At 37.4% G+C, this 26,202-nt stretch overlaps 4 protein-coding genes across 5 annotated transcripts in view; 3 read left to right on the top strand and 1 right to left on the bottom strand.

Moving 5' to 3' along the window:
* The first annotated feature begins 972 nt into the window (after nt 1-972).
* On the top strand, nt 973-6,970 carry cyb561a3a (cytochrome b561 family, member A3a). 2 transcript variants are annotated; one of them, XM_065250297.1, is made up of 7 exons: nt 973-1,034; nt 1,845-2,003; nt 2,284-2,480; nt 2,643-2,851; nt 6,052-6,206; nt 6,482-6,650; nt 6,772-6,970. In XM_065250297.1, the coding sequence occupies exons 3-7, from the start codon at nt 2,294-2,296 to the stop codon at nt 6,793-6,795; spliced, it is 744 nt and encodes a 247-aa protein (XP_065106369.1). In that variant the 5' UTR covers nt 973-1,034; nt 1,845-2,003; nt 2,284-2,293; the 3' UTR covers nt 6,796-6,970. The 2 variants fall into 2 exon arrangements, with proteins under 2 accessions (XP_065106369.1, XP_065106370.1); XM_065250298.1 differs by having other exon boundaries at nt 2,253-2,480.
* Nucleotides 6,971-11,225: 4,255 nt separating this feature from the next.
* On the top strand, nt 11,226-12,618 carry histh1l1 (histone H1 like1). Its single transcript, XM_065250295.1, has one exon. The coding sequence runs from the start codon at nt 11,299-11,301 to the stop codon at nt 11,902-11,904; it is 606 nt and encodes a 201-aa protein (XP_065106367.1). The 5' UTR covers nt 11,226-11,298; the 3' UTR covers nt 11,905-12,618.
* Nucleotides 12,619-13,619: 1,001 nt separating this feature from the next.
* drd7 (dopamine receptor D7) lies at nt 13,620-15,627 on the bottom strand. The gene has a single exon (XM_065250008.2). It carries the CDS (start codon nt 15,108-15,110, stop codon nt 13,779-13,781), a length of 1,332 nt encoding a protein of 443 aa, XP_065106080.1. The 5' UTR covers nt 15,111-15,627; the 3' UTR covers nt 13,620-13,778.
* Nucleotides 15,628-16,002: 375 nt separating this feature from the next.
* The window catches only part of loxl2b (lysyl oxidase-like 2b), a 35,352-nt gene continuing 25,152 nt past the window's right edge, over nt 16,003-26,202 (top strand). Inside the window, exons 1-3 of the mRNA XM_065250294.1 lie at nt 16,003-16,160; nt 18,303-18,671; nt 21,652-21,827. Coding sequence (XP_065106366.1) covers nt 18,332-18,671; nt 21,652-21,827 — 516 coding nt within the window. The 5' untranslated portion in view covers nt 16,003-16,160; nt 18,303-18,331. The remainder of the gene's footprint in view (nt 16,161-18,302; nt 18,672-21,651; nt 21,828-26,202) is intronic.

Genomic DNA, 26,202 nt, shown 5'->3' with positions numbered 1-26,202 from the left:
TTATATTCAATTAGCATATTTGTAATTTCAGCAACCATTAACATACATCTCTACAGCCTTTTGGAATTATCTCAACAAATCCAATATCATGAGATGACGTTGAGGAGCTGTTTACTTTACAGTTTTGAAAATAAATTCATGTGAAGACACCTTTTATATGGTTTTAAAAAATTACAAACAATTCAGTTTCAAAACAAACATGGTTTGATCTTGAAGAATGCACTGATATATTGGCGTACTGTAACCTTATGAGTTTCATTAGAGCATTCTAGCTTTTTGCCACCAGAGGGCGCCTTAATTCTAATATTTGAAAAATATGTATCACGCTCTTTATACTTTATGATAGGCTTTAGGAATATGGTTCAAAGTGCACAAAATACATTTTAAAATATTTTTTTCTGTAATGAAGTGTTGAATTTTTGCGAAATTTCTCAAAGGCTATTCAGAAGAAGTAACATTATGGTACAGTATGGGTGGCTTAGTGGTGAAGAAGATGATGTGCACAGCGCTCTAAAAAAAAAAATCATACCAACCTTGCCATAAAAAACAGAGCAGTAGAGTAAACATAGCAAATAGACAGCTTAATATAAATACAAAATACATTTATTCTGACTCGTTTACGTCCATATTTTGTTTAAAATGTGTTTAATAGTTGAAATGACAGGTTTACACTCTGGTCTGATTTTGCACGATGGGTGGTATACTGGTTGGCAATGTAGTACTAATTGTTTGATTATTTTGGCAGGTAGCGTAGCCTACAGTTCTGAATTGCTGTGGTATTTATAGTGGCACGTACTTTATTACAAACAAAGTTATTCTGGTGTAATTTTCATCTAACATAATTGTGTGAATCTACTGTTTCTTGTTATTAATTTGTTGTCAAATATTTAGCTTGGGGAAATTTGTTTTATTTTATTTTATTTTATTTAAAAAAAGTACATTTTTGGACTACACTTCCCATGAACCCTTGCGGTTAAACAGGAAATAGCGCGTCATTGTCCGCAAAAGCTGTAAACAAGAAGAGTGCATGTGCAGTGAGTTTTGCTATTTAACTCTTACTTCGTAATAGTCGTTAAAGTTTGTTTATGATAACTTCACCGTGCATATGTGATATATTTTGTGTGAACAGTTTATAGTAAACACTAAAATAGTTATATAATTGCACTTATAAATAGTTTTAGTTGCACATACTATATTTTGTAACCTATGTTGTCAAGTGTCGTTATCTGACAGAAAAACATGGTCAAACATTAAGGAGCGGTTTCCCGGACAGGGTTTAAGTCTAGTCCCAGACTAAAATTCCTATTTCAGCTGTCTTAACTTAAAGCAGCTTGCACTGACAACTTTAAATACATCATTGCCATTGTTTTGTCTCAAGATGCATCAGTATGTTTCTTTGTTAGGTATGTTTCTAACAACCACTTAAATGGCCTAAAATAACTAAGGCCTAGTCCTGGCTTAATCTAAACCCTGCCCAGGAAACAGCCCCTAAAAGTAATATCGGGGTGGTTTCCCGGACATTGATTAGCTTAAACCAGCACTAGACCTTATTTTAATTAGGAAATATAACTAGTTTTAACAAACATGCTTTACTAAATCAATAATTGTGTGCATTTTGAGGCAAAACAAAGGTCACTGATGTATTTTAAGATATGTCATTGCAAGTTTGTCATTCAGTTTGGACAGCTCTTACATTTGTTTTAGTCTAGGACTAGTCTAATCCCTGTCCGGGAAACCACCCCAAAGTGTTTTTACGCTGCTGGTTTTATTGTTGGTTTTCATCCTTTTTTTTTCATACCACATTTAAGTATCTTGATAGCTATGTGTTATGTCTGTCTTTGCAGTTTTTCATCTTTGCCAACTTTTGACTGCCATCTGGGCTGTAGGTCGAAAGCGAGACAAAAGTGAGAATGATTTGGAATAATGGAAAGAGGAACTGAGAACACCAGAAATATTGTGTCACGAGGTTGTACTTGATTTTTGGGCTTACACGCCAGCTGAAGGTATTGTACATTCAAATGTGCTACCCTTGGTAGATACATTTATATATTTGATGGTTTAGAGTTTACTCACAAGCTGGATTTTTAATTGTGATTATACTGTTTATTTAAAAATAATCATTATGTTGTGTTATATTTAATTTTCTTTATGACATAATAGTTTTTAAGGTAAGTTGTATTGCGATATTTGTTGTTGTATTTGTTAAGTGTTTATAATTGTGATTGATGGCACTATATAATTTTAATTTACAGGGTCTTTTACTTTTGTTAACATTATCTGCAGCGTTCACAAGATGAGTGGAGTTGTTACGTTTTATGTAACTTATCTTCTGTGCCTATTGCTGGGAATTGCTTCAGTTGTGTTGGTAGCTCACTGGAATTATAGCTATCGAGGTGGATTTTCATGGGATGGCTCAATCAAGCACTTTAACTGGCATCCAGTCCTTATGGTCACTGGGATGGTGGTTCTTTATGGGAATGGTATGTTCAAATGTTTTGTCATGCTAATTTGATATCACATCACCATTATTTTCAGTTATACTGTAGGTAAAATCAGTGTTCAGTGTGTATTCAGCTAATATTGTTTTTTTTTATTAAATGTATATTTGGTGCGTTTTAATAGTTTTTTTATCTTTTGTCCAGCGGCTGTAGTGTATCGCATTCCACTGACCTGGGGTCAGAATAAGCTCCCATGGAAGCTTTTACATGCTGGGCTTCTGCTCCTTTCTTTCATTATATCTGTCATTGGGCTTTGTGCAGTGTTTGACTACCACAACACAAATCACATTCCCAACCTCTATTCCCTCCATAGCTGGGTAGGAATTTGTACCGCAGCTCTGTTTACTGCACAGGTATGTATCATTTTCAGTGTTCACATACAGTAATAGTAGGTAAATAGTAAATAAACAAATGATTTTAGTTTCGTTTAAACTATTTTAATACAGGGAATCTAGTCAAATGAGGGTCACTTTACTAAACTGGCATGGGTAATACATTAATACATGCTTTTAGAGAACCAATTATGAATAAAGCTACTGAAAAACCAGGAACTACTGGCATGCTAATATTAACTGACTGAAGTCATGACTGTAAAATTACTGATGTGTGAAGTGATGTTTAGATATAGCTGTTACTTTGTATAGTTATGAGATGAGTTTAGTCACTTTTTTAATTTAGCATTAGATCATGAGTTATTTTTAAGGGATGGTTCACTTTAAAATTAAAATTCTATCATCATTTCCTCATCCTCATGTTGTTCTTAACCTGTATGAATTTCTGTTTTCTGATGAATACAAAAGAATATATTTTGAGAAATGATGGAAAACACACATCAGATAGTGACCTTTGACTTCCATGGTAGAATAAATGATATGATGGAATTTAATGGGTACCGTCAACTGTGTGCTTACCATCATTTATCACAATAATTCCAAAATATTTTTTTCCTACTATGGAAGTCAATAATCACTATCTGCTGTGTGTTTACCATCATTTCTCAAAATATCTTCTTTTGTGTTCATCAGAAAAAAAGAAATTCAATATCGACTCGCCTGAAAAATCCGCTCCCCTTCTCCCTCTCATAATGGGAGAGGGAGGGTGTTACTGCGCCGAGTCGAAGTACTCCCATAAGTGCTTTTACGCCATACAATATAGTTCCTCTTTTAAATCTGCTTAGAAAAGCGCTACGTTTAATTTTGTACCACCAAACTTGCTCGTATAACTACTCGTCTTAAAGAGTAACTAAACCCCAAACCAACTTTTTTTAGTTAATGATCTGTAAGAATGATGCTTTATTAGTGCTGTTCATTGATTTTAGTAAGTTTTTTGACATTTGGATATAAAGTGTTTCAATACTACAATATATGGTGTAAAAACGTCTGAGTGCTGCCCTCTTGAGGTTGAACGGTGGCTACTGCAGTTGAATTTTCCTATTGGATGTTGGGTCCAAGAAATGACTCGTGACTAGAGATGCGCGGTTGGCGGTTACAGCCGCGGACTCCGCGGATAAACCGCGGATCGGGCGGATGACGTGACGAAAAATAATATTTTAATTAAATTCGGGCGGGTGGCGGATCGACTGCTTGTTAGCTGTGTCCTTCTAAGCATGCAACCTTAAAAGGTGAGCACTCAGTCTTTCAGGGTGGCAGCCTCAGAAGTTCTCAAAGAGAACTGAAATAAGACGGTCTAGCCTTCTGAGGACCCATAATTTGCGTCACCTGTTGCACGCGCCCCCAGTAGCCCCCACCGCGCCTGTCAGCAGAAAACAGCGGAGACATTTCTGACTTAATAAAATAAATATGTAATCAAAAATATTAATTTATTTTAGAAAATATGACACATTGATGTAGATTAAACTATTCAACAGTATATCAAATAATCAACCTTAGAAATACACGCAACATAAACAGAATAATATTAACACAAAACATAACTTATAATACTAAAACAGTGACAAGAAAAAGTTTTCTAATACACTTTTATTTAATAAAGGTTTTAATTGTTTGGGATAGCCTTGGCATGTTAAGAATCCATTCGTTCTATCATTAACAGCGCAGAGAAATGAGGACGCATTTTGACATAGCTCTTATCAACGCCGGCGAGGCAAACTCAAAAAATGAGAATTAAAAACAAAGGAAATGGAAGGTCAGAAAAGGTTTGCCTGGAATAAGTTTTACAAAGTGGTAAATCAGGATGACACCAGTGCAGACTATGTAATTTGTGCGTTTAATTTAGGCATTACTTATTTATTTATTTTTGTCCCGTGTGCGCCGATCGGAGACTGAGTTCACTGCTGATATTCTAGAGCTTTCTAGTCTCGCGGCTGTCATCAGCAGCGTCTTGCATCGCCCAGTCAGCGGATGGCGGGCGGGTGTGGTTTTGAAAACTGGTCAGAAAAGTTGGTGCGGATGGATGGCGGACGGATGATGAGTTTTGTGATGCGGTTGCGGATGAAATAATAGCCCATCCGCGCATCTCTACTCGTGACGTAAGCAGGTTCAAGCTCACCACGCCCTTGTTACGATCTCACCACACACTTAGTTCGTCCCCTCTATCTCCGTTGGGATCTGCCCACTTTTCTTGCATTTTTCAAATATTGCAGTGGGTGGAGTCAGGCTCTGACCAGGGGTTTAGTTACGCTTTAAATAGGAAAAACGTTGATGTGTTTGGTCACTTCTAGCTTTATCTCTGTTTGATACCATTGAATGAAAGGGGCTAAGCTAAATGCTATCGAAGTGTCGCAGCGCTCTCCAGCGCTTACGTGCATGCACACAGATGATAGAGGGATGTATCAACAATTCTTAGTTAAGGTAATAACATAGTTTAATATTGAAAATGAGTAGACTATTCCTTTAAGGCACTAGTAAACTATTATTGTGTTCCTGGAGCTCAGTTGGTAAAGCACCGCAAAGGTTGTGGGCACAAGTACTTATTACAAAATGTATAGTTTGACTGCATTGTACAGTTGCTTTGGATTAAAGTGTCTGCCAAATGCATAAATGTAAATGCAAAAATGTATTGTTTGTGCCGCCTATAGTGAATTGTTTCTCACTCTCACTAACATATGTTATATGTTAGTCACAATGAAATTGAAGTAGCGATTGTCTTATGTTTCCCGTTGTGATGCATATCTGCATGAAACTGCTTGTGAAATGAGAAAAAAAAAGGTAGGGCGGGACTTTGAATTTATCTATCGAGAATTGATTGGATCGTTGAAAGTTGGGTCATGTTGCCAAATCCTAATCCCTGCGATCTTTTTCCGGGCCCCAACTTCGTGCCTTTTTCTTGTGACCAGAATCAGATGGCTTCGAGGAGGGGAGGAGATTCCCGTTTTAATAAAAGATTAAAAAGAGGGCACATTATTTTTTTTTTAATAATGAAGCTCACAGATAAGCCATTTGTAAAAAATACCAAATGAATCCAAAAATATACAAGTTTTTAATTTCAATTTCATTGTGACTTTTCATTGTAAAATATTATGGCTACTGATGTGTTTAAGGCATTTGACAATTGTAGAAATGTTTTAAAATATTCTCCCTTATTTTTATTCTAGTGGCTAATGGGTTTTACTGCATTTCTCCTACCCTGCACCCCAATAGCACTAAGGTCACTTGTTAAGCCAGGTCATGTTTGGATGGGAGGAATCATTTTGGTACTGAGCATTGTGTCCACCATCTCTGGGATCAATGAGAAACTCTTTTTTGCTCTGTAAGTTGATAAGACACATTTAGAAATGCCATGCATTAGGCAAATGAAGACGAAGTAGCTATTTATGTCTCAGAGCTCTTAATGGACTATTCAGTGCTATTTATGTGAGCCAGTGTAATCTGATCAGTATGCTGTAGTCAGTATCTTGTAAAATGTGTTTTTATGAGCATGCAAATATTGTTAATATGAGCTAGAGAGAAGTAAGTAAAATGACAGACATTTTCAAAAATGATGATGTCATGGCAAATGCTTTGTTCTATTGGTTCGTTCCTCAGAAAAGCAAACACCAATGGGACGCTGCCTTATTCCATGTTGCCACCAGAGGCAATACTTGCAAATTGTTTGGGGATCATCATTGTAGCGTTTGGATTGGTTGTTTTGAAAATTTTATCCAATCAGACATGGCAACGTCCTGAGCCAGGCTATGACGAGGAAGATTTCAGGGTGAGAAACAAAGAATTTTATGCTGTCCTTATTCTTTTGTGTACTCATTAAATGTCTAACTAAAACGAGACATTATGAATTATTATTGATTATTATCCTTTTTTTTTTGTCTTATTTTCAGCCACTGGCATATGATGGAAGCTGATGAATCCAAATCTGAACATCTAAAATGTAATATTTAAATGTATTTTGACTAATGTTTATGTTATTCTTTACATTTGACTGTGCTGGTTTATTGTATAAACGATATATTGAGTAAATCATAACAGTTAAAATAATAAAATGCATCATAAATAAATAAAATATTCGATAGGAAACAATGTCTTTGTCAAGAGAAATAACATGAAGGCATTGCGTCCTTGTTTATCAAACCGGTTAAAACCGGTTCGGAAGGGAATTCAAACTGTGTTCAAGCCACACCAACGTCTCATTGAAAAGACCAATAGAAACCAAGAGACAGTTTTGCACCAATAAGAACAATGGAAAACCGGACATAAAATTTGCATATTTTTCCATATATAACAAATATCTTGCAGCGTGCTTGCCTGACATTCCTTTGTACACGTGGCAAACCTTTTATTTCGGAGTCTTAAAAAACCGCGCTGAAATGTGTTTTGAAAAGTGTTTTGATTCAAGTTTTTTTTTTCACCAAGAACATGACGTTACGTTTAGGTATTATGCACACAGTTTATATCATGTGTCTATATAAATACGGAAATACCTTCAATAATGACCATTACATACGCTTCTATACAATGCGATACGCACGTTTATTTATTAGAAGCTGTGTATTTTCTTTCACGCTTTAGTTTAGTAGTCATACAGTTAAAACAATCTTTAAAAATTTGCCCGATATCCCCTTTCCATGTTATATTGGTACGTCCTTGCACCACCCCCTCGCAGTGGAGTTGGTGCAGACATGGTTTCAACAAGGTCCGCATCTAAGCTATACTAAGCAGGTCGTGTCGGTCAAGCCACTAACTCATTTTTATTTGCGTATATAGAAGCTTGAACTGCGAAGCTTGAATCATGTCTGGTCGAGGAAAAGGCGGCAAGGGTCTCGGGAAAGGTGGTGCAAAACGTCACCGTAAAGTTTTGAGAGATAACATCCAGGGAATCACGAAGCCAGCCATTCGCCGTTTAGCGCGCCGTGGTGGTGTGAAACGTATTTCTGGCCTTATTTATGAGGAAACGCGCGGTGTATTGAAAGTCTTTCTCGAGAACGTCATTCGTGACGCTGTAACCTACACCGAGCACGCCAAGCGCAAGACTGTAACTGCTATGGACTAGTGATGGTCAACCCGGATCTTTTTAAGGATTCGGGTTATTCTGAGTCACTCACTAATATGATCCGGGTTGTGCGAGTCACTCGAGTCACTTGAGTCACTTGGTCAAAATCTCCCAATTCCAATCGCTAAGTCATACTAATGCCAACCAAGCAACTCGGATCACGCGTGCAGCTACGAGTTTATGACTCCTCTGCTCACAAAAAAGGGCTTATGTGACCTGAGGAACTCGTAAAAAACATGCATGCCCGTGGTAACATTATCAATAACATAATTGTAAAAGTTTGGTGTGTTTAGTTTCATTTCATAACGACAAATATATCAACACCACATTTAGAAGATGTCAGGCTTGGTTGACTTGCACGTGAGAGGAACGTGTCCTGTTTCAGATTGACTTAAAAGATCCACGATAGGCTTCGGTTAATCTTGTGAGTGAGTCCCAGACAGAGCCGCTCGCCCGCTCCTGCACGGGTCCTGTGAGTGAACCACTCACGTCACTCTGAGTGACTCAGTCAACAAGAGGAGCCGTGTACGTCCGTCGGTGGCGGATCTTTCCAGCAGCACTGCTGCAGCAGTCCTATTTAAAAATGTTAAACATTTGCAGCTTCTACCCAAAACATTGTGCCAGTCAAATATTTCAACAGATTAGCCTACATGAGTCAGTGGGTTAACAACACGAGCAAGGTTTCTCCTAGCCCAGGATTCAAGCTCCATGAGTTGAGTCACTCTCTGTGTGAATCCCCGAGCCGCCGACCAACTCATTGTCGCGCGCACGCATCCCTTTGTACTCGGACTCGGAGCTGCAAGAAATAATGATCCGGAATAGCAGCTTTTGGTTCACTCGGTACCCCCAGTCGACATTTGGTGATGTAAATTAACTCGTTGTTGCAAGTTATAGAACCTATGGCAGCTTATGTAGAGTTATTTGTTGTAATTCTGTTGTAAACATTTGAAGAGCTTTGTGTTTGATACAATTTCTCATTTTTAATGCAAAATCTGAGAGGACTCAACTGACTCGGGTTAATGGTCACTAAGGACTCATGGTTCTCGAGTCATTTTAGGGATCGGGTTAAATGATCCGAGTTTCGGGTGACTCGCTCATCACTACTATGGACGTAGTGTACGCGCTGAAGCGACAAGGACGTACGCTGTATGGTTTTGGTGGTTAAATATCACCCGGACTTTTCATCTAAAATAAAAAAGGCTCTTTTAAGAGCCGCCCAAATATTCTTTTAAAAGAGCAAATTGCTGTTAATCTTTTTAGTGTAGTTTATATGATGGTGCATTATGTTTCAAATAGTAGTGGTTTCACATATAACCAGATTAGAGCTTTAAATACTATTCAACAGGTAATTATATGCTTTGGTGGGTCCTTTGGTAATGTAAATATATAAGAACTTTCTCATTCAGAAAGTGCTTTATTGCAAAGTATGTTTTTGCACACAGAGAATTTGTCTTGTTGTCAGAAGGTTCTATTGCCGAGGAAAATACAAAAATAATGTATACATAAATAGGAATTACACATTAAAATGAAAAGGAATTAGTTCACCCTAATACTATAAAAAGAGAGAGGGGGGGAAATATATATATATATATATATATATATATATATATATATATATAATGCAATATGGTACAGTAATAGTATAGAGTTTGCAGTAACAGAATATTTAAAAACAATAAAAAAAAATGTTTGTCAATGTACTGATATGTTATTGTGATATTTGCAGGTATAAAAAAAATAAGCATAATAATTTAATCTATCATTTATTTCGTTTTTTAAAATAACAACTTCCAAAAAGTACATTTTGCTTAAATCTTAACAATCAGCAGTGTAAATTATATATCATGATGATGCACTGCCTATGTAATCAAACTAATATGTCTATAATAAATTCACAACCCAGCCTGGTTTTTCCCAAGGTTTTTTCCTCACTACAAACACTTCCAGTTTTTACTGCCACAGTTCCCTTATTAGATTTGCCCACTGAGGAATTTATAGACAAATGACATTTGAAATTGAATTGCTCAATGTGAACATCAGAGGAATTCAGATTTTTGCTGTAAAGCAGTAGTTGTCTGTAAATAAGCGTTTCATATAGCCTACTCGTGACTTCACAATTTGATTTACCCATCTACATCGGATATAAGCGACTGTTAAATTACAACTAGTGGTCCAGTTTGTTACAATAATGGAGTTTTGTGATAACTGTAACACATTCTTACATTCAGTAGATACACACCAGTTTCAGTTGTTGCCGTGTGATTTGAATGAACTACAAGTGCTTACAAATTTTAAAAATTGATTTAAAATAAAGAGAGAAGGTTCTGTCTCTTGATCAGTGCAGAACACACTTGTGAATTATTTGTATTTAAGTTAATATCTGAAGTCGATTATCACCATCATCATGTGCGCAGCAGACTACGAAGTGAAATGAAGTTCTTCGCTGGACAATGGCGGAACGTAATGGCTTTTGCCAGATACAATTGTAATCAAAAAGAAAGTTAATTTATAAAATATTAAATGATCAATTGGTATAATAGTGAATGTGATAATGTCGAAATGTTGCAAAATATATATATAAATCCAATACATTATATGCCCAGGATAGCTTCCTTCAGTAAAGTCAGCACCTCGACTACGACAACACTTCTTCAGAGAATAAATGCTCGTTTTATTACTGATACATTTAAATGTTTCCAATATTGGGAAGATTGCTTACATATATAACTGTCTCGAATCGAGTACTGTATGTAAAGATAAGTTAATTAATAGATTTTTGATCTAAGAATCTCCGTCAGATTAAGATAGGTTGAAATGGCGACTATGCCGAGCTGTGTTACCTTCACTGGAGAAAAACACTTCAAATGTTCATTCTGTGAACAATCTTAATCTGAAACCACCACGATTATGTACATTAGGGTCTTTAGTATGCAAAACATTAATAGTTACACTTGTAATTTTCAGACTTTAATATATAATCTACAAAAGAACAGAGGAAGTGCGATGTTTCCCGCAGAGTCTAGCACTAAATTTGGACGCGTTTTTATTATTATTCAATAAATCCACTTCTATTTTTCCCAAATCATCAACTACATATGAAGAGAAAGGTCTTGGCTATCATCTGGTTAGTTAAACGCGTAAAACCAACACTCTTAATCATTAAAACCTTTGTGTTTTTTAAGACTAGAAAACACATCTATGTGTAACTCAGTCCTGTCGAGAGCGGCGGTTGCACCGGTTGAGTCTATATGGTTCTCATCTCCCGTTTAAATCCCGCCCTCAGCTGTTGGATGTAAACATTGTTTGTTTGACAGCTTTGTGACTACGTGACATCGCATCCAAGTAAACTCTCTCAACTATGGCAGAAACTGCTCCCGCGGCTGCTCCGGCAAAAGCTCAGAAGAAGAAGACGGCAAAGGCGAAAAAGTCTGGACCAAGCGTATCCGACCTTATCGTGAAAGCCATCGCTGCTTCCAACGAGCGTAAAGGAGTTTCTCTTGCTGCACTGAAGAAGGCTTTGGCAAGTGGTGGATATGATGTTGAGAAAAACAATTCTCGCGTCAAGATCGCTTTGAAATCACTCGTGAACAAAGGGGCGCTTGTTCAAACCAAAGGCACCGGCGCCTCCGGATCTTTCAAGGTGGGCAAAAAAACAGCCGCCAAACAACCGGTGAAGAAAGTTGCGGCCAAACCGAAGAAACCAGCCGCGAAAAAGCCGGCGGCCAAGCCAGCGGTCAAAGCCGCTAAACCGAAGAAGGCAGCGGTAAAGAAACCTGCACCGAAGAAGTCTCCCAAGAAAGTCAAGAAACCGGCCGCCAAGCCGAAAGCCGCCAAAAGCCCGAAGAAGGTGAAGAAACCGGCCGTGAAGAAAGTTGCAAAGAGTCCTAAGAAGGTCAAAGCAGTGAAGCCCAAAGCTGCGAAACCCAAAGCAGCCAAGGCGAAGAAGGCCGCCAAGAAGAAGTAGACTGACAGACTTTATTCCATAAACTTTAAGGCTCTTCTAAGAGCCACCCCATCTTCAGAAAAAGTGCATATGTTCCCGGTGCATGTATGAAGGCTTGTCTTTTTTTGTTGGACTGCGACAATGCTTTCTTACTGGTGTGTGAGATCGTGTTTTGTATAGAGTTTTAACTCGTTGCTTTTTAACATCACCAGCGAGTAGAACAATGCAGTGAAAGACGTTTATTAAGATTTGTCAGTTTGTAATATAAATGACAGCCTCTACCTCTGTAACTGACGTACAAATCCGATTACTATGTGTAGATTTCCAATCCTCCAGCGGAAGAATCCACCGGTTGGAAAGTGTCCAAAATGTGCATACGTTAACATATACAAATATGTTGTGTTGATAATTATTCATGTGAGGGCGTACGTGCACTTATGCCTACGTGGGTGCCTACTCAATATGATGGGTGTTTTATAGGCTTAACTATGATTAATGCTATGTTTGTTATTATTTTGTATTCGAATATATGAGACATTCGTGTAAATATAGCAATAAAAAAACAAGCATTTAAATTATTCATTGTTCAGTGACAGTTTGTTAATGTTGGGAAATATTCCAATCAGTCAAATTGCTTGTCTGTTCTTTGTATATTTTTCCTGCTAATTTACCATTTATTAACGATTATATATTTTGTCAAAATCTTGTATAAAACTAATAAATACAGTATCTGAATCATGTGAGTATTCACTTATTTAAAGTTGTGTTTATATAGCTTACATTTAAATTCAAAATGTTCATATTTTTTCAAATTTCATGCATAATAGATAAAATAATTGTAGTTAAAATTAAGTTCATAACAACAAATAACAAGTGCACTTTAATTTAAGAAGCTAAAATTTTGCACATTCAATGCAATATTTTAGAAAGGGAACTAATTAAATATTATTTAACATATATTTTTCTATAATGTTTTGTTCCTTCAATAAAATAATAGTTTATGTTGACACACATAACTCCTGGGTAAACTAATACCATATACTGGCAGGAATTGAAACTCAATTCTATTTTAACTTGATACGAGCCTTGCACATCTCTAGGGGAATTTCTACCCATTCTTTTATATCAGGCTGGTACTGTAGGCCTTAAGTACCAAACTGATCTTTTCAGGTCCTGCCACATGATCTCTGTTTGAAGTCTTTGACTAGATGACTTTAACTAGTTGTCTTTTTAGTCATTCCTGAGTAAATGATGACTTAATTTTCACATCTAAAGAACTATCAAAGTTGAAGTGTAGTCTCACAGAAATGTTCAGCCTTAAAGGGACACTCCATTTTTTTGGAAAATATGCTATTTTCCAGCTCCCCTAGAATAAAACATTAGATATTTACCGTTTTGAAATCCATTCAGCTGATCGCTGGGTCTGTGGGTACCAATTTTAGCATAGCTTAGCATAATCAATTGAATCGGATTAGACCATTAGCATCACGCTCAAAAATGACCAAAGAGTTTAGATATTTTCCTATTTAAAACTTGACCATTCTCTAGTTACATCGTGACCAACGGACAATTAAAAGTTGAGATTTTCTAGGCCGATATGGCTAGGAACTATACTCTCATACTGTCTTAATAATCAAGGACTTTGCTGCCACACCATTGCTGCAGCAGGGGCAATGATAGTATGCAGCGCCCGAAAATAGTCCCCTTGGTTTATTTCAATGGCAGGGGACTATTTCCAGCACTGTGTCATATCATTGACTTCTTTAATAAACCATGATCATGCTGCTATGTAAGAAAAATAATAATATAAAATAACAATAATGTCCTTCACATTAAAAATGAACACATCACAAATGAATCAAATGTAATGTACAGCAAAACTATTTACAGATATACTACAATATTCCTGTGATACTATGTGATGATACATTATGAATCACATGTTCAAGAGTATATAACTCATCTTCTTTATCCAAAAAGAGTTCTGTCTCCCCATGATCTAGCATAGGAGGCCTTTCTCCATATATAAAGTTACATTCAGTCTCATCAGGGCCTTCAGCTATCTGTGACACAGTATCAAAGCACACGTCTCTCTCACTTTCCTCCCCGACAGCATGTGGAAGAAGCAGGCAGGGGTGAGTTAAGAGATGAGCGTCTCTAAGGTCGGTGGAGTCACGATGATACGACACCAGTTGGTCGCTGAAGTCAATTGTTCGAACGGTATTTCGAGAGCAAAACTTCCCACATCCCAAGAGGCTGGAGAACGCTTTACGGAATTCTGCGTTAAAAGCATAAACTACAGGATTTATAGTAGAGTTAGCCCATCCACACCATACAAACACATTAAAAGTTGTCTTATTGACACATGGGATCTGTCCAGCATCGTGAAATCCTGAGTCACAAAATGGCACCATGCAGTTTAGAATAAAGAAAGGGAGCCAGCAGCAGACAAACACACCCATGATAACTGCTAGAGTTTTCAGGACTTTGGTTTCCCTCCTAAATGAGCTTTTTAACTTCTCTTCTGGTGCTTTATTGCAGCCTTGGCAAGACTGAGCATGCTTAATGGCACACTCCTGCATGGATATCCTTCGGATCTGCCTCTGGGCTATGAGGAAGATGCGAGAGTATGTTACGATCATTACTGTGACGGGGATGTAGAAGCTGATCAGAGATGATGTGATGGCATAAGTGCGATTCAAACTGGCATCACATTCGTAAGCTGCATCTCCTGGGTCTCCTTCATGACCCAGAGTTTTATGCCAACTCAGCTGCACGGGAATGAATGAGATCAGAACAGATAGAGTCCACACCACTCCAACCATGATAAATGCCACTCTCCTTGTCATCCTCTGCTCATAGCTGAAAGGGCTGGAAATAGCCCAGTAGCGATCCACACTTATGATGCACAGATTAAGTATGGAAGCTGTGGAGCACATAATGTCAAAGGCAATCCAAACTTCACAGAAACGGCCAAATGGCCAGAAACCCACAATCTCTGCAGTAGCCTTCCAGGGCATTACAAGAGAGGCAACCAAGAGATCTGAAACAGCCAAAGACACTACAAACACATACGCCACTTTGCAACGAAGATGATGGAAACGCACTACGGCGATGCACACCAGAGCATTCCCTAGGAAGGTGGAGAGCACAAAAATAAAAAGCAGGCAAGCGGTTATAGAGCGAGTTATTCGCTCTGAAAGATAACCTTCAGTCTGGTTTACCATCTTTTACGTTGTCCCTATTACCAGAATCTGAAATATCAAGCATCAGTTTTTCAGGCACCATCTGCGTATAGTTCAAAATCCAAAGATTTGAAAAATGAAGATAGAGTTGCCCCCAATAACTGAAATATTTTAAAACAACCTTCCTTCCTTTAGTCAGTGAGAATACACTGCAGAGGGGTGAAAACTATATGATCTTGGAAATAGGACTTGGGGGAGGAGCCTAAACAGAAGGCGGGGCAAAGACTGATGCAATTTATATGTAAGGTATTGTTTATTAATAAATAAATATACTTTATATTTATAATAAAATGTTTAAAATAAACAATATCATTTATAAATTGAACGAATAACAAAAAACAAAGGAGGAAAAATACGTGTTGCCTCTTGGGACACACGTAGTGATGCTTGGGGGTTTATTGATGCATTCATGGTGGATTAATTTACACTGCTGCCCCTTAAAGTGCACCGTTATCCACACGGTGGCGGTATACAACTTATTTTATCCCTTTGCACTAATATGCCCCACGAGAGGAGAGTTTCAAGAAAAATACTCTCTGCCAAATGGTAAATCTCACTTACATAATTTCTATGTTTACTTAGTAAAAATAACTTATACAACATGCTTTATAAGCAAATGAATAACAAAAATGTGCCCCCTCCCCAACATCTTCTTTCAGAAACGCTATGGTTCCTCACAGTGCTACGAAATACACCACTTTGTTACTGCTATTTATAATAATAATATATTACTTCAGTTAATTAAAACAGTTTTGTTGTTTAAATGACCGGACTTACTTAACGCACGTACATCATGTCTGTTTCCTCAAATATTTCAGTTATGTGCCCGTGAGACAATGTCCGTGAGGTCACAGGTTACACTGGTGGGCGTGAGGGGGGCCGTTCAACAAGGCGTAACTTTGTTTCGACTGTGCTGAAATTGCCGGACACAGCCAGTGAAAGTTTAGGGGATGTACAACAGATGAGAGAAGAAAAGATTCAGATTGCACTTCGAAGAAGTTTGCAACTGTGAGATTCACACTCGCGTCAAAAGTAAGCATCTGTTTTGCTTTGTTTCAATGCTTTAGTTGTTATGCTATTGCACTTTACATGTTATATTAACATTATTTGCCAACAAAGTATTCTGTATTACAGCATAACGTGTTTTCTTATGGGAGAAAAAAACATTACATCGGTGTGTGACGTCATTCTTGAGTCAATGGGATGCAAAGAGAATTTTCTTAAACGGCTTTCTTTTGTACTCTGTGCATGATGGCATAAATGGTTAATACTTGTTGCATTTGTACGAATGTGATTGTTTCATGTTGCTTGAGTAAATAGAAAAGAAAGTAAAATAGGTTTAAATATGAGCAAACCATTTAAAAGTGTTTTTTTTGTAGGCTTCTCGTGAGAGAGGAGAGTTTGGAGGTTGTCATGGTCTCAGATATTACAGATGTTGAACATTATTCGTGTTTAATGAATATTACAGCATATAGAGTGCTTGGAACACCTGGTTATTGTGTTTAGGTGGCATATGTTTGTTACTTGACATGTGAAGCCTTATGTCTTCCTATTCCTCTTGGTCAGTGTAGGTTACTTGCAGAAAAACCACAGACAACAGATATGGCTCAGGTCTTTAAGGAAAGAATGTGAGCCACTTTTCTTGCATAAACATAGCCGCTAAGTTGAGACTGAGACTTGAGAACTAGTCTGGCCACCTAACAGTTAGGTGAACAGTTAGGCTGATCAGTCTTTTCGGATTTAGAATGGACCAATATACCTTTTCATGTAACCGACTTCTATTCTTGTAAGGCTATAAGCAGTTTATGCAAAAGTCTATAGAGCGATACTGTAGGTTTTGTACAGGAAAACAAAGATGTGCCACATGTATATTCTCACTTGTCTAAGCCTCTCCATCTGGACTAGATGATAAACTTCACATAGCTTTACTTTATAACAAGCACATTTTTTGAAACCCTTGCAGGAACTGCCACGTTCCTACAGGCTGCTTTAGTGCAGGGGATGGAAATGTTGGGTAATTCACTGAGGTTCTCATGAGGGTTCATGTCTGGTCTCCACAGTCCTTTACTGAACAAATGCCGTTTTAATGACCCTGAAAGATTTATTCCTCATTGTGACATTCTGTTTATTGTTACACACTTGACAATATTGACGGATATTAGACAATAACTGTTTGACTGTGTATGAAAGTGATTAAAAGAGAATGGAAAATGTGAAGCAAGTCTTTACAGAAGTGTCTTTCTTATTTTGGAGTGGGAATTTTGAGGCAGCTTACATTTGATCTTTTTGCTGCCTTTGACACAGCAGCTGATTGCCGGTGGGTATTGGAGAAGCAAAAAGATTTCTAGCTGTTTTTGTTGGACTTGTTTCTCACTCTGTTCAAATATTTTTGTATGGTGATGCAATTTAATGCATTTTCTTCCCATTACCAATTATTTTCTAACAGAATAACAATTTAAGTGGAAAGTTGCGTTGAAAAATTAAAATGTTTTTGAGCAGTTCTTAGTATTTATGTCTCCCAGCATGCACTGGCTTGGGCTTTGCACGTTTTCCAAAATCTGATGATCCATGTTATCCCAGCATGATGCAAGTCTGTTCCAAAGAACATCTTGAACATTTCCATAGAAGCAAGGAAATCTGACCTCATACTTTGAATTTTTCAAAATCATAGTTTTCTTTGTTTACACTTTTAAGTGACATTATGGATCCCAGATTTTCAGTGTGGTATACTTCCTTCATCTAGTCATTTTCAGCTTCTTTTCTCTAGCATGTCATGAAAAGAATATTTATTATATATCTATCCAGGATTTTTATCATCAGACCTTTATGCTTAGTTACATCACGCCTCTAACTTGAAACTTTAAAACAGAATTATATATTTTTTCCGCTTATGTCATTGGCAAAATGTGTCACAGTGGGTTATAACATGCCTCTGTGTCCTCATTATTGCACTCTTTGATGTGGCTCGCTTTAGTGTTTAATGAGAATTTACATGCTTTTCTTCCCTGGGATTTATTAAAAGTGCATTTGATTGATCATCTGATTTATGAAGTACAGAAAAAACTACGGAAATCTATAGCACATGGGTTGTAAGGCGTCAAACATGTTCTTCTTTCCTGCCTTTTTATTACAAAGTTCATCCTATTGCATTATATTCTCTGTTGTTTTTTACAGGCCATAATAACCTTTGAGCCTCTATCAATATGCTGTTCCTCTGGTCTGTGTCAGTTGTACTGTTGTGTGCATGGGAATTGAGCCACGCACAGTATGAGCACTTGGGTTACCCTGCGGGCTACCCGGAGCCTGCGCAGGAGCTTTACACAGCTCCAGAGATTCCTGCAGACATACCCAGGATACAGCTACGTCTGGCAGGGGAGAAACGCAAGCACAATGAAGGACGGGTTGAGGTCTTCTATAATGGCGAGTGGGGAACTGTGTGCGATGATGATTTTAACATTCATGCTGCACAAGTGGTGTGCAAAGAACTGGGTTATTTGGAAGCAGTTTCCTGGTCACCTTCGTCTAAATTTGGAAAAGGAGAGGGTAAGTTTAGTTGCATAATGTAACATTGATAGCGGTGGTTGCAGGACATACAGTAGTATAGTAAATGTTGTTTTTTCATCATTATTTTTATTGAAGATAATATTATATTAAAGTAATAGTTAACCAAAAGTAAAAATTGCCTTTCTGACATTCTGACCTCCCTGCTGAAAAAACCAGCATCAAACCAGCATGGACCAGCATGGGAATTATGCTGGTCTATGCTGGTTTAGCTGGTGGTCACCAACATTCCAGCACCAAAACACAACATACCTCAAGTTACACAAATTAATACATTACCTATCTTTTTTCAATCACAATGTGAATGTGTTAAAATTTAGCCTAACCCCATTCATTCCTTAGTATCCAGAAAGGGATTAATTTAGAAGCCACCAAACACTTCCATGTTTCCCTATTTAAAACATGTATAGTGGCACAAAATAAAACGTGGCGATTTATGTGGATAAAAAATGAGAACTATATTGTATGGTGGTAAAGCACTTTGTTTGCAGCACTTCGACCTCTGGCGCAGTAATATCATCACTCCCTCTCTCACTGAGTTGGGCTGCGTCCGAAACCGCATACTGTACAGTACATACTGAATGAGATGAAGTACCTACTTACTGACCGTTAAAAATGTAGGTACTGTATAGTATGAATCCTGCTAGTATGAATGCGATTCGGACGTACTACATTCGCCATGTTGATACATCATGTGACATACGTCGTCGTCATGACATACCAGCGCGAAAACAGCCGCATCGCTGCGTTCACCTCTTCCTCTCCCAGGGCATCATGGGATAGTGAAGTGTCCATCTGCAAGCTGCAAAATCTAGCCGGAAGTAGGTCATCCGGGTACTTTTCGCATACTGTCTGAAATACTATGTATTTCACCTTGCCTACTGCTTTTCGCCTACTATATAGTAAGGAAGTAGCCGGTTTCGGACGCAGCATTGGACTCTAGAGGCGGAGTAGTGATATGATATTAATGGTAAATGGACTGCATTTATATAGCGCTTTTAACAGACCTATGGCCATCCAAAGCGCTTTACAATTAGTCTCACAGTCACCCATTCACTCACACATTCATACACCGACGACGGTGTCAGGAGCAGCTGGGGTTAGGTGTCTTGCTCAAGGACACCTCAACACTTGGTCCGGTGGAGCCGGGGATTGAACCACCAACCTTCCGGTTTGTAGACAACCTACATGAACCACTAGGCCACTGCCGCCCCTATTAGAAGTGATATTACTGCGCCAAGGTCGAAGTACGTCAAACTAAGTGCTCTTCCGCCGTACAATATAGTTCTCCACGTTTTATTTTGTGCCACCATATTTACTTGTGTAACTACTCATGTAACAGTCTTTAAATAGGGAAAACATGGAAGTGTTTAGTGGCTTCTAAATTCATTCCTGTTTGGATCCTAAGGAATGAATGGGGCTAGGCTAAATGCTAACATATTCACAATGCGTAAAATATAGTAAAATATTGAAAAACGGTGGCGTTTTCCTTTAAAGGTCACCTAATATGGAAATATTTCAAGATGTCTGTAAGTCTCAGGTGTCCCCAGAATGTGTCTGTGAAGTTTCAGGTCCAAATACCCTATAGATCATTATGCCATGTTGAAAAGGCAGGAAAATCAGCTGTTTTGGTGTGTGGCTTTAAATGCAAATGAGCTGCTGCTCCCCTTCCTGTTTACTCTTTTATATATATATTAGTGCTGGTTTATTAATTAATACATAATACATAATAATTAATTATTATGTATATTTAACCACACACACATTCATATATTCATTTCAGAATTGTTTTATTTAAATATCATTTTTTTTATATTTAATATATAAATATATAAATAAATATATATAAACATGTAAATGTTTCTTAAATACATACATGAATGTGTGTGTATTTATTTATACATAATAATTACACACAGCACACACTCATATATTATGCCAAAAATCACTTTTATTTTGTATGCAACTAATAGCAATTAATCTTATTATACATATATATAAAATAATGATTCTGCGGTAATGAATTATTTGTAGAAGATTTCAAAATTATCACCTGACTTAATTTCTGGTCTTTGTAGAGTTGTGGGAGGGGCCTGCACAAAGTGATGTCAGTTTGCACAGAAAACTGCAACAACTTGTCTCGTGGGATTTAACAAAAAAGTCGGGCAGATTTTAATCATTGTAGGGTGGTTGTGTATACACACAGGGGATACAAAATTATACTCAAACTAGGGCTGCACGATTCCAGGAAAAATGATGGTCACGATTGTTTGGTTCAAACTTTTGATCACGATTAGAAATCACGATCATTCTCTTAGTGAAGAACTTCTATTCACTTCAGTATTTTTATTACACTTTACAGCCATGTATATAATATTAGGGTATATATATGTTATATATTATAAAATATTTTATTGTTTTGTAATATTCACAGCTCCCATTCTCTTTTTAAAACATTTAAAATCATTCCGCAAAATTCTGCATAGATTTTGCAAAAGAAATCAGCAGATATAGCAAAAATAACTCCTTATACTCCTTATCCACTCCGTATACTCTGACTCCACCCATATCAAGCAAACACATTGCTTGATTCTAGACCGTCTGCTTTGTGCTTGGTCTTTACTGATTAATCGTGACAATGGTCTTTAACTAATCGTGGGGCGCACATATCGTTATCATGATAAAAATACGATTAATCGTGCAGCCCTAACTCAAACTACATGTAAAAGGGATTTCTCATATTAAGTGACCTTTAAAAGGAAAACAATAGCTTAACACTTCTGCTTGGCATCTCCTTTTGTGTTTATTGGAAAAAGAAAAGATTATAATGTAGGGTCAAAATGACATTAGGCCAAGTTTTCATTTTTGCATAAACTACGTCTATAAATATGTCAGATATTGTGGAAAACTGGCAAAGTCTAAAATATATGTTTGAAGTTGGCTGACACCTTATGTTTGTTAGGCCGCATCTGGTTTGACAACGTCCACTGCACAGGGAAGGAGAAGACCTTGGCTCAGTGTGAATCCAATGGCATAGGCGTGTCGGACTGCAAGCATTCGGAGGATGTTGGGGTGGTTTGCAGTGACAAGAGAATCCCAGGATTCAAGTTTGTCAACACCCTTACTAACAACATCAATGTAAGTTACATTCTCTACAATAATTTAAAACTAGTGTCACTTTGTTTTGTCACTTTTACGACCACTGGTCAGAAAACAGTTCAGTTGCCAAGCATATAACAAATGAATGTTCCAACTACTCCTTGATGTGACAGAAATGAATTAAGACTAAGCCAAATCTTAGCTGTGTCCAACCAGAGTAATAACAGGATTTGTCACCATCTTTTTCTTTCCGTACAAGCTGCTGCTGTGTTATATGGCTTGGCAGTGTCATGTAGTAAGAATGCATTAAGCACGCAAGGAAGTATTTCATGGCAGGAGCTCCAGTAAACAACGATAAGTGTCATTCCAGTCTTATGAAAGAGCCTAGAGGACGTGACAAAGAAGATTATCAAAACAGATTTATTGCGTAAAGCCAAATGGAAAGCTAAATCATCCAACAAAATAGTCAAAATCACTCAATCACTAGTACTTGCCCCAAATATACTTACATAAATATATCTTAAAAAAATTAAAATTAAAATATAGTTACATATATTGTCTTTTCTAAAAGAGCAGCTGGTGATTATATGACTTTGGGGAGGGGTCTAGTCATCTTGGGTCAGATTTATTTGGTACTGGGAGACCTGGAGAGAACACCAGAGTCAGCTTTTCCATCTAATGATAACAGGCATGGGCTCCACATTAAGGCAGCTAAATGACAGGGAGGTTCACCACGCTGGCCACATTACATGTCTTTTGGGAATGCCAATGTAGTGTTCAAATGGGAAAAGTGATTTTATAATGCAGTTTAGTGCATAGAAGGCATATGTAGAAAGTAATCCAAAGATGGTACTCCAAAAATGTAGACAGACCTTTAAAGTATAGTTCACACAAAAATGAAAAATCCGTCATCATTTACCGACCCTTATGTTGTTACAAACCTGAAAAATTTATTTGTTCTGCACAACAAAAAAGAAGATATTTGTCATCAAGCAGGAAACAGAAGCACCATTGATTTGATAGTAGAAAAAATAGCTGGACAAAACATTTGTAACAACATGAGGGTGAGTAAATGATGACAGAATTTTTATTTTTGGATTAACTATCCCTTTAAGAAAATGTGACAACCCAACATTTTCCATGACATCTAACATTTCATAAAATAAGGAAAGTGTATGCATTAATATTTTATAATAGTGAAGAAACTTCATGACATTTGCGGATTGATCTATTAAGAATCTATTTAGTTAAGAACACTAAAGCAAACATTAAAAGGCCATAAAAACTATTTTTTTTGACCTATTGAACATTATGGTTTTAAACAACTAGTTTACAGCAAAGAGTTTGGTCGAATGTGTGACCAAGATTATTCTGTGATTTTTTTATAGAAGCTAATTTCAGTGTAACTTCACAGATGTTCCCCTCCAAGAAAAAAAAACACTGGCTGTGTACATTACCCTCTGGTTAACCAGTTTATCCTTAGTCTAATCCAAATATGTTACTCCAGTGAATTGACTTTTTACATGGTTGTTATATGAACTCATAAGCTAAGCACATCAGTACAGCTAATATATCAGCTAAGCAATTTAAGTCCTATTTAAGATTTGGCCATAGGCTCAACACAATGCACTGGTAGTGGTAATTACAAAAATGAAGCTGAAGGTCTGTACCATACAGAATACGTTATGTAAGACTTTGATCAGAATCATAGTGAGTCTGTGCCTGTTTGAGGTCCTGCAGGGTTCACAGGAAGTTATAATTTATCTGTTCATGAGTTGCAGCACAGATCTTTTGTAGACCAGGACGTGTCTGGAACATTTACACTGATAAAATAAATGAGATCTCTATAAATGTTCTATAAGATAAGTGAAACTTTGGTTAATACTTGGATAATAAGCTTATTATTTTAACAACATCTGAAGATTATTCATAGTCTCTACAAAACTCTATCTCAAACAGATGCTGTTTATCTGTTCAGAAACACTCAGCCAATGTTGTTGTAGTGACTAATCAGTTCTGTGGTTTCATCCCTGCATATTCATTATTCTTAGTCTAAAGGTTCCTTTAAGCCTTTTTAAAAACACTTTCTCAAATGTATATTTTGCATATGGTTATAGTATAAGATTTTTGTAAGCCCTAAAGTGACGATAGTTGTTTTTTAACTAATCTAGACAGTTTTTTAGCTTTCTCAGTTTTGCAAAAACTTATGCATGTCTGTTTGAAAGCCTACTTTGATGGACCCTCGTGCAATTTACATTTAAAACACATTAACACTCAGTTTACATCAAATTATCTGTATTTACAGACAAAGCTTTAGTAAAGCTAACTCTAATTATCAAAGTAATAAGCTTACTTTTTGCAAAGCTAAATCCACATAGGGTTGCCTTTTAGTGAAAGTGAAGTGAGTATTTGCCAATGTATGGTAACCCATACTTGGAATGTGACCTCTGCATTTAACCCATCCAGTGAATACACGCACTGCAAGTCGTAAACACACAAACACTCAGAGCAGAGGGCAGCTATCCCTGCAGCACCCAGGGAGCAATTAGGGTTAAGGTGCCTTGCTCAAGGGCACCACAGTCGCAACCCACCGGTCGTGAGCCTCGAACCTGCAACCTGCAACGCTCGGGTTACAAGCCCAGCACTACAACCACTAGGCTACAACTGCCCTTTTAATTTCAGTCTGATATATATTAAAGATAAAAATATATGAATGTTTTGCAAATTTGTATTCCAGTCAGGTTTTATCAAAAGGACAATACTGGTGATAAAGCATGCCAGAGAAGATCCACAGACATTAGGATTAAAACTTTCCAGAATGCTCTTTAAACTACACTGCAGTCAGTAGTCTGCTCGATTAGCATGAGCTCACTCACATAGTTTCATGGGATAATAGCGTCTACAATAAACAGGATGTTTACCCCAATTAAGTAGCATGCGCAATCTCAGACAGTTGCAAGTGAACTGCAAATACCATGAGATTAGACGGTTGCTTGAATCGTGCTCGAACTCGATTCTCACTCCACCATCAATCCATGCCTGAGCACGATTTCGTCAATGGGATGCGATTGATTTGAAGAAAACAAGAATTAAAGCGACCTCTCAACACTGGGGCCCATAATAATGTTCATTTTGTGGCTTTTATTTTGAGTCATTTGGGCCCTCTCACAATGCCTATCATATTGCTTAGCCCATCCATTGCTTATGCCACTCAGACAATCACATAACCTGCTGCACACATCCGAAGGTTTTTACGAAAGCAGATGAAGTTCAATTATTGTCGCCTTGTGAACCGCGCTCTTGTGCAATTTGCGCTCATACTGTGTGTTCCAAGGACAAGTGAACCGCGCCCTGTGCCCACCACTAAGGGTCAAAAAGGTTCAGTATGGATAGTGTGAGTACACTCTTAGAGCCAGAATTACTAAACGGGGCAAATTAGCGTGAGAGCGGGTTAGGCTATTTACTTAAAAAGCACAAAAATTAAATAACAAGCACAACAGCTGATTCCCATAATGACCAACGCAATCTACTAAGAGCCGTGCAAATTAGTTCAGGGACGCAAATAAGCAGAGCTGATCTTGAGTTCATCATCAGGGACATCACAGCGGAAAATTCGGGGTGTGATCCCAGCTAGTGAAGCCATAGTACACTGAAAAGAACTGGAGGACAAAAAAAATTAAGGTTTACAAGAAGTTTGAAACATCTGGTATTGTGTGACTTCTCCTAGTGACTCCTCTTTTATTTACTTCAGCAAATAAAAAAATGACATGGCTTGGCAAACAATATTTTTGAAAAATATGTTCCTCTGACATTCCAAATAAACTGTTACGTGTTAAAACAAAATGTGCTCTCTGTGATGCCTCTTTTTTTAACAATAATTGCAGCCATTTCAAACCCAAAGTAATTTTAGAAAAGCTTTTTTCGGCATTACCAGTCATAACACACGCGCAAACATTAGTAAATCACGTTGCGTGAATAAATTCCCCAAAATTTTGTGTCTGTAACGGAAACTCCTAGAAATGCATATGGATAATAAGGTCAGCCCCCCCAAAAAAAACTGGACCACACCTTTTTTGATATTTTATTAAATCACAATAGGCGTTATTTAATCCCAAAATGATGGTTTGCATTGGCGCAAGCTGTTAGTAAATCTGGCCCATAGCCTGTAATGTTTTGTTAGCTTATATTCAAATAACATGTACAGTGAAAACACACTTATGGCATACAAACATTGGATTTCTTTGCATGTGGCTTTCACTGTACATTTTGGCCTAATTGAAAAAACACGGTTTTCACATTCTTGGGGATTTTATCATTTTGATGGAAAGGGAAAAAATACCCTGAAAACACACTTATATGTTTTATGTTATGCTCCTTTGAGAGACTGTGAGGTCTGAATTAACTATACAGAGAT

Source organism: Paramisgurnus dabryanus, chromosome 5 (assembly GCF_030506205.2).
Source record: "Paramisgurnus dabryanus chromosome 5, PD_genome_1.1, whole genome shotgun sequence".
Taxonomy (NCBI): domain Eukaryota; kingdom Metazoa; phylum Chordata; class Actinopteri; order Cypriniformes; family Cobitidae; genus Paramisgurnus; species Paramisgurnus dabryanus.
The sequence above is the reverse complement of the archived record's forward strand: the minus strand, read 5'-3'. Positions and strand labels throughout refer to the sequence as shown.

Coding starts and splice junctions, on each gene's coding strand:
- drd7 (XM_065250008.2), bottom strand. CDS start 15,110: ATGGTAAACCAGACTGAAGGTTATCTTTCAGAGCGAATAACTCGCTCT.
- cyb561a3a (XM_065250297.1), top strand. CDS start 2,294: ATGAGTGGAGTTGTTACGTTTTATGTAACTTATCTTCTGTGCCTATTG. Junction 6,207..6,481: donor GAGAAACTCTTTTTTGCTCT/GTAAGTTGATAA, acceptor TTCGTTCCTCAG/AAAAGCAAACACCAATGGGA. Junction 6,651..6,771: donor ATGACGAGGAAGATTTCAGG/GTGAGAAACAAA, acceptor TCTTATTTTCAG/CCACTGGCATATGATGGAAG.
- histh1l1 (XM_065250295.1), top strand. CDS start 11,299: ATGGCAGAAACTGCTCCCGCGGCTGCTCCGGCAAAAGCTCAGAAGAAG.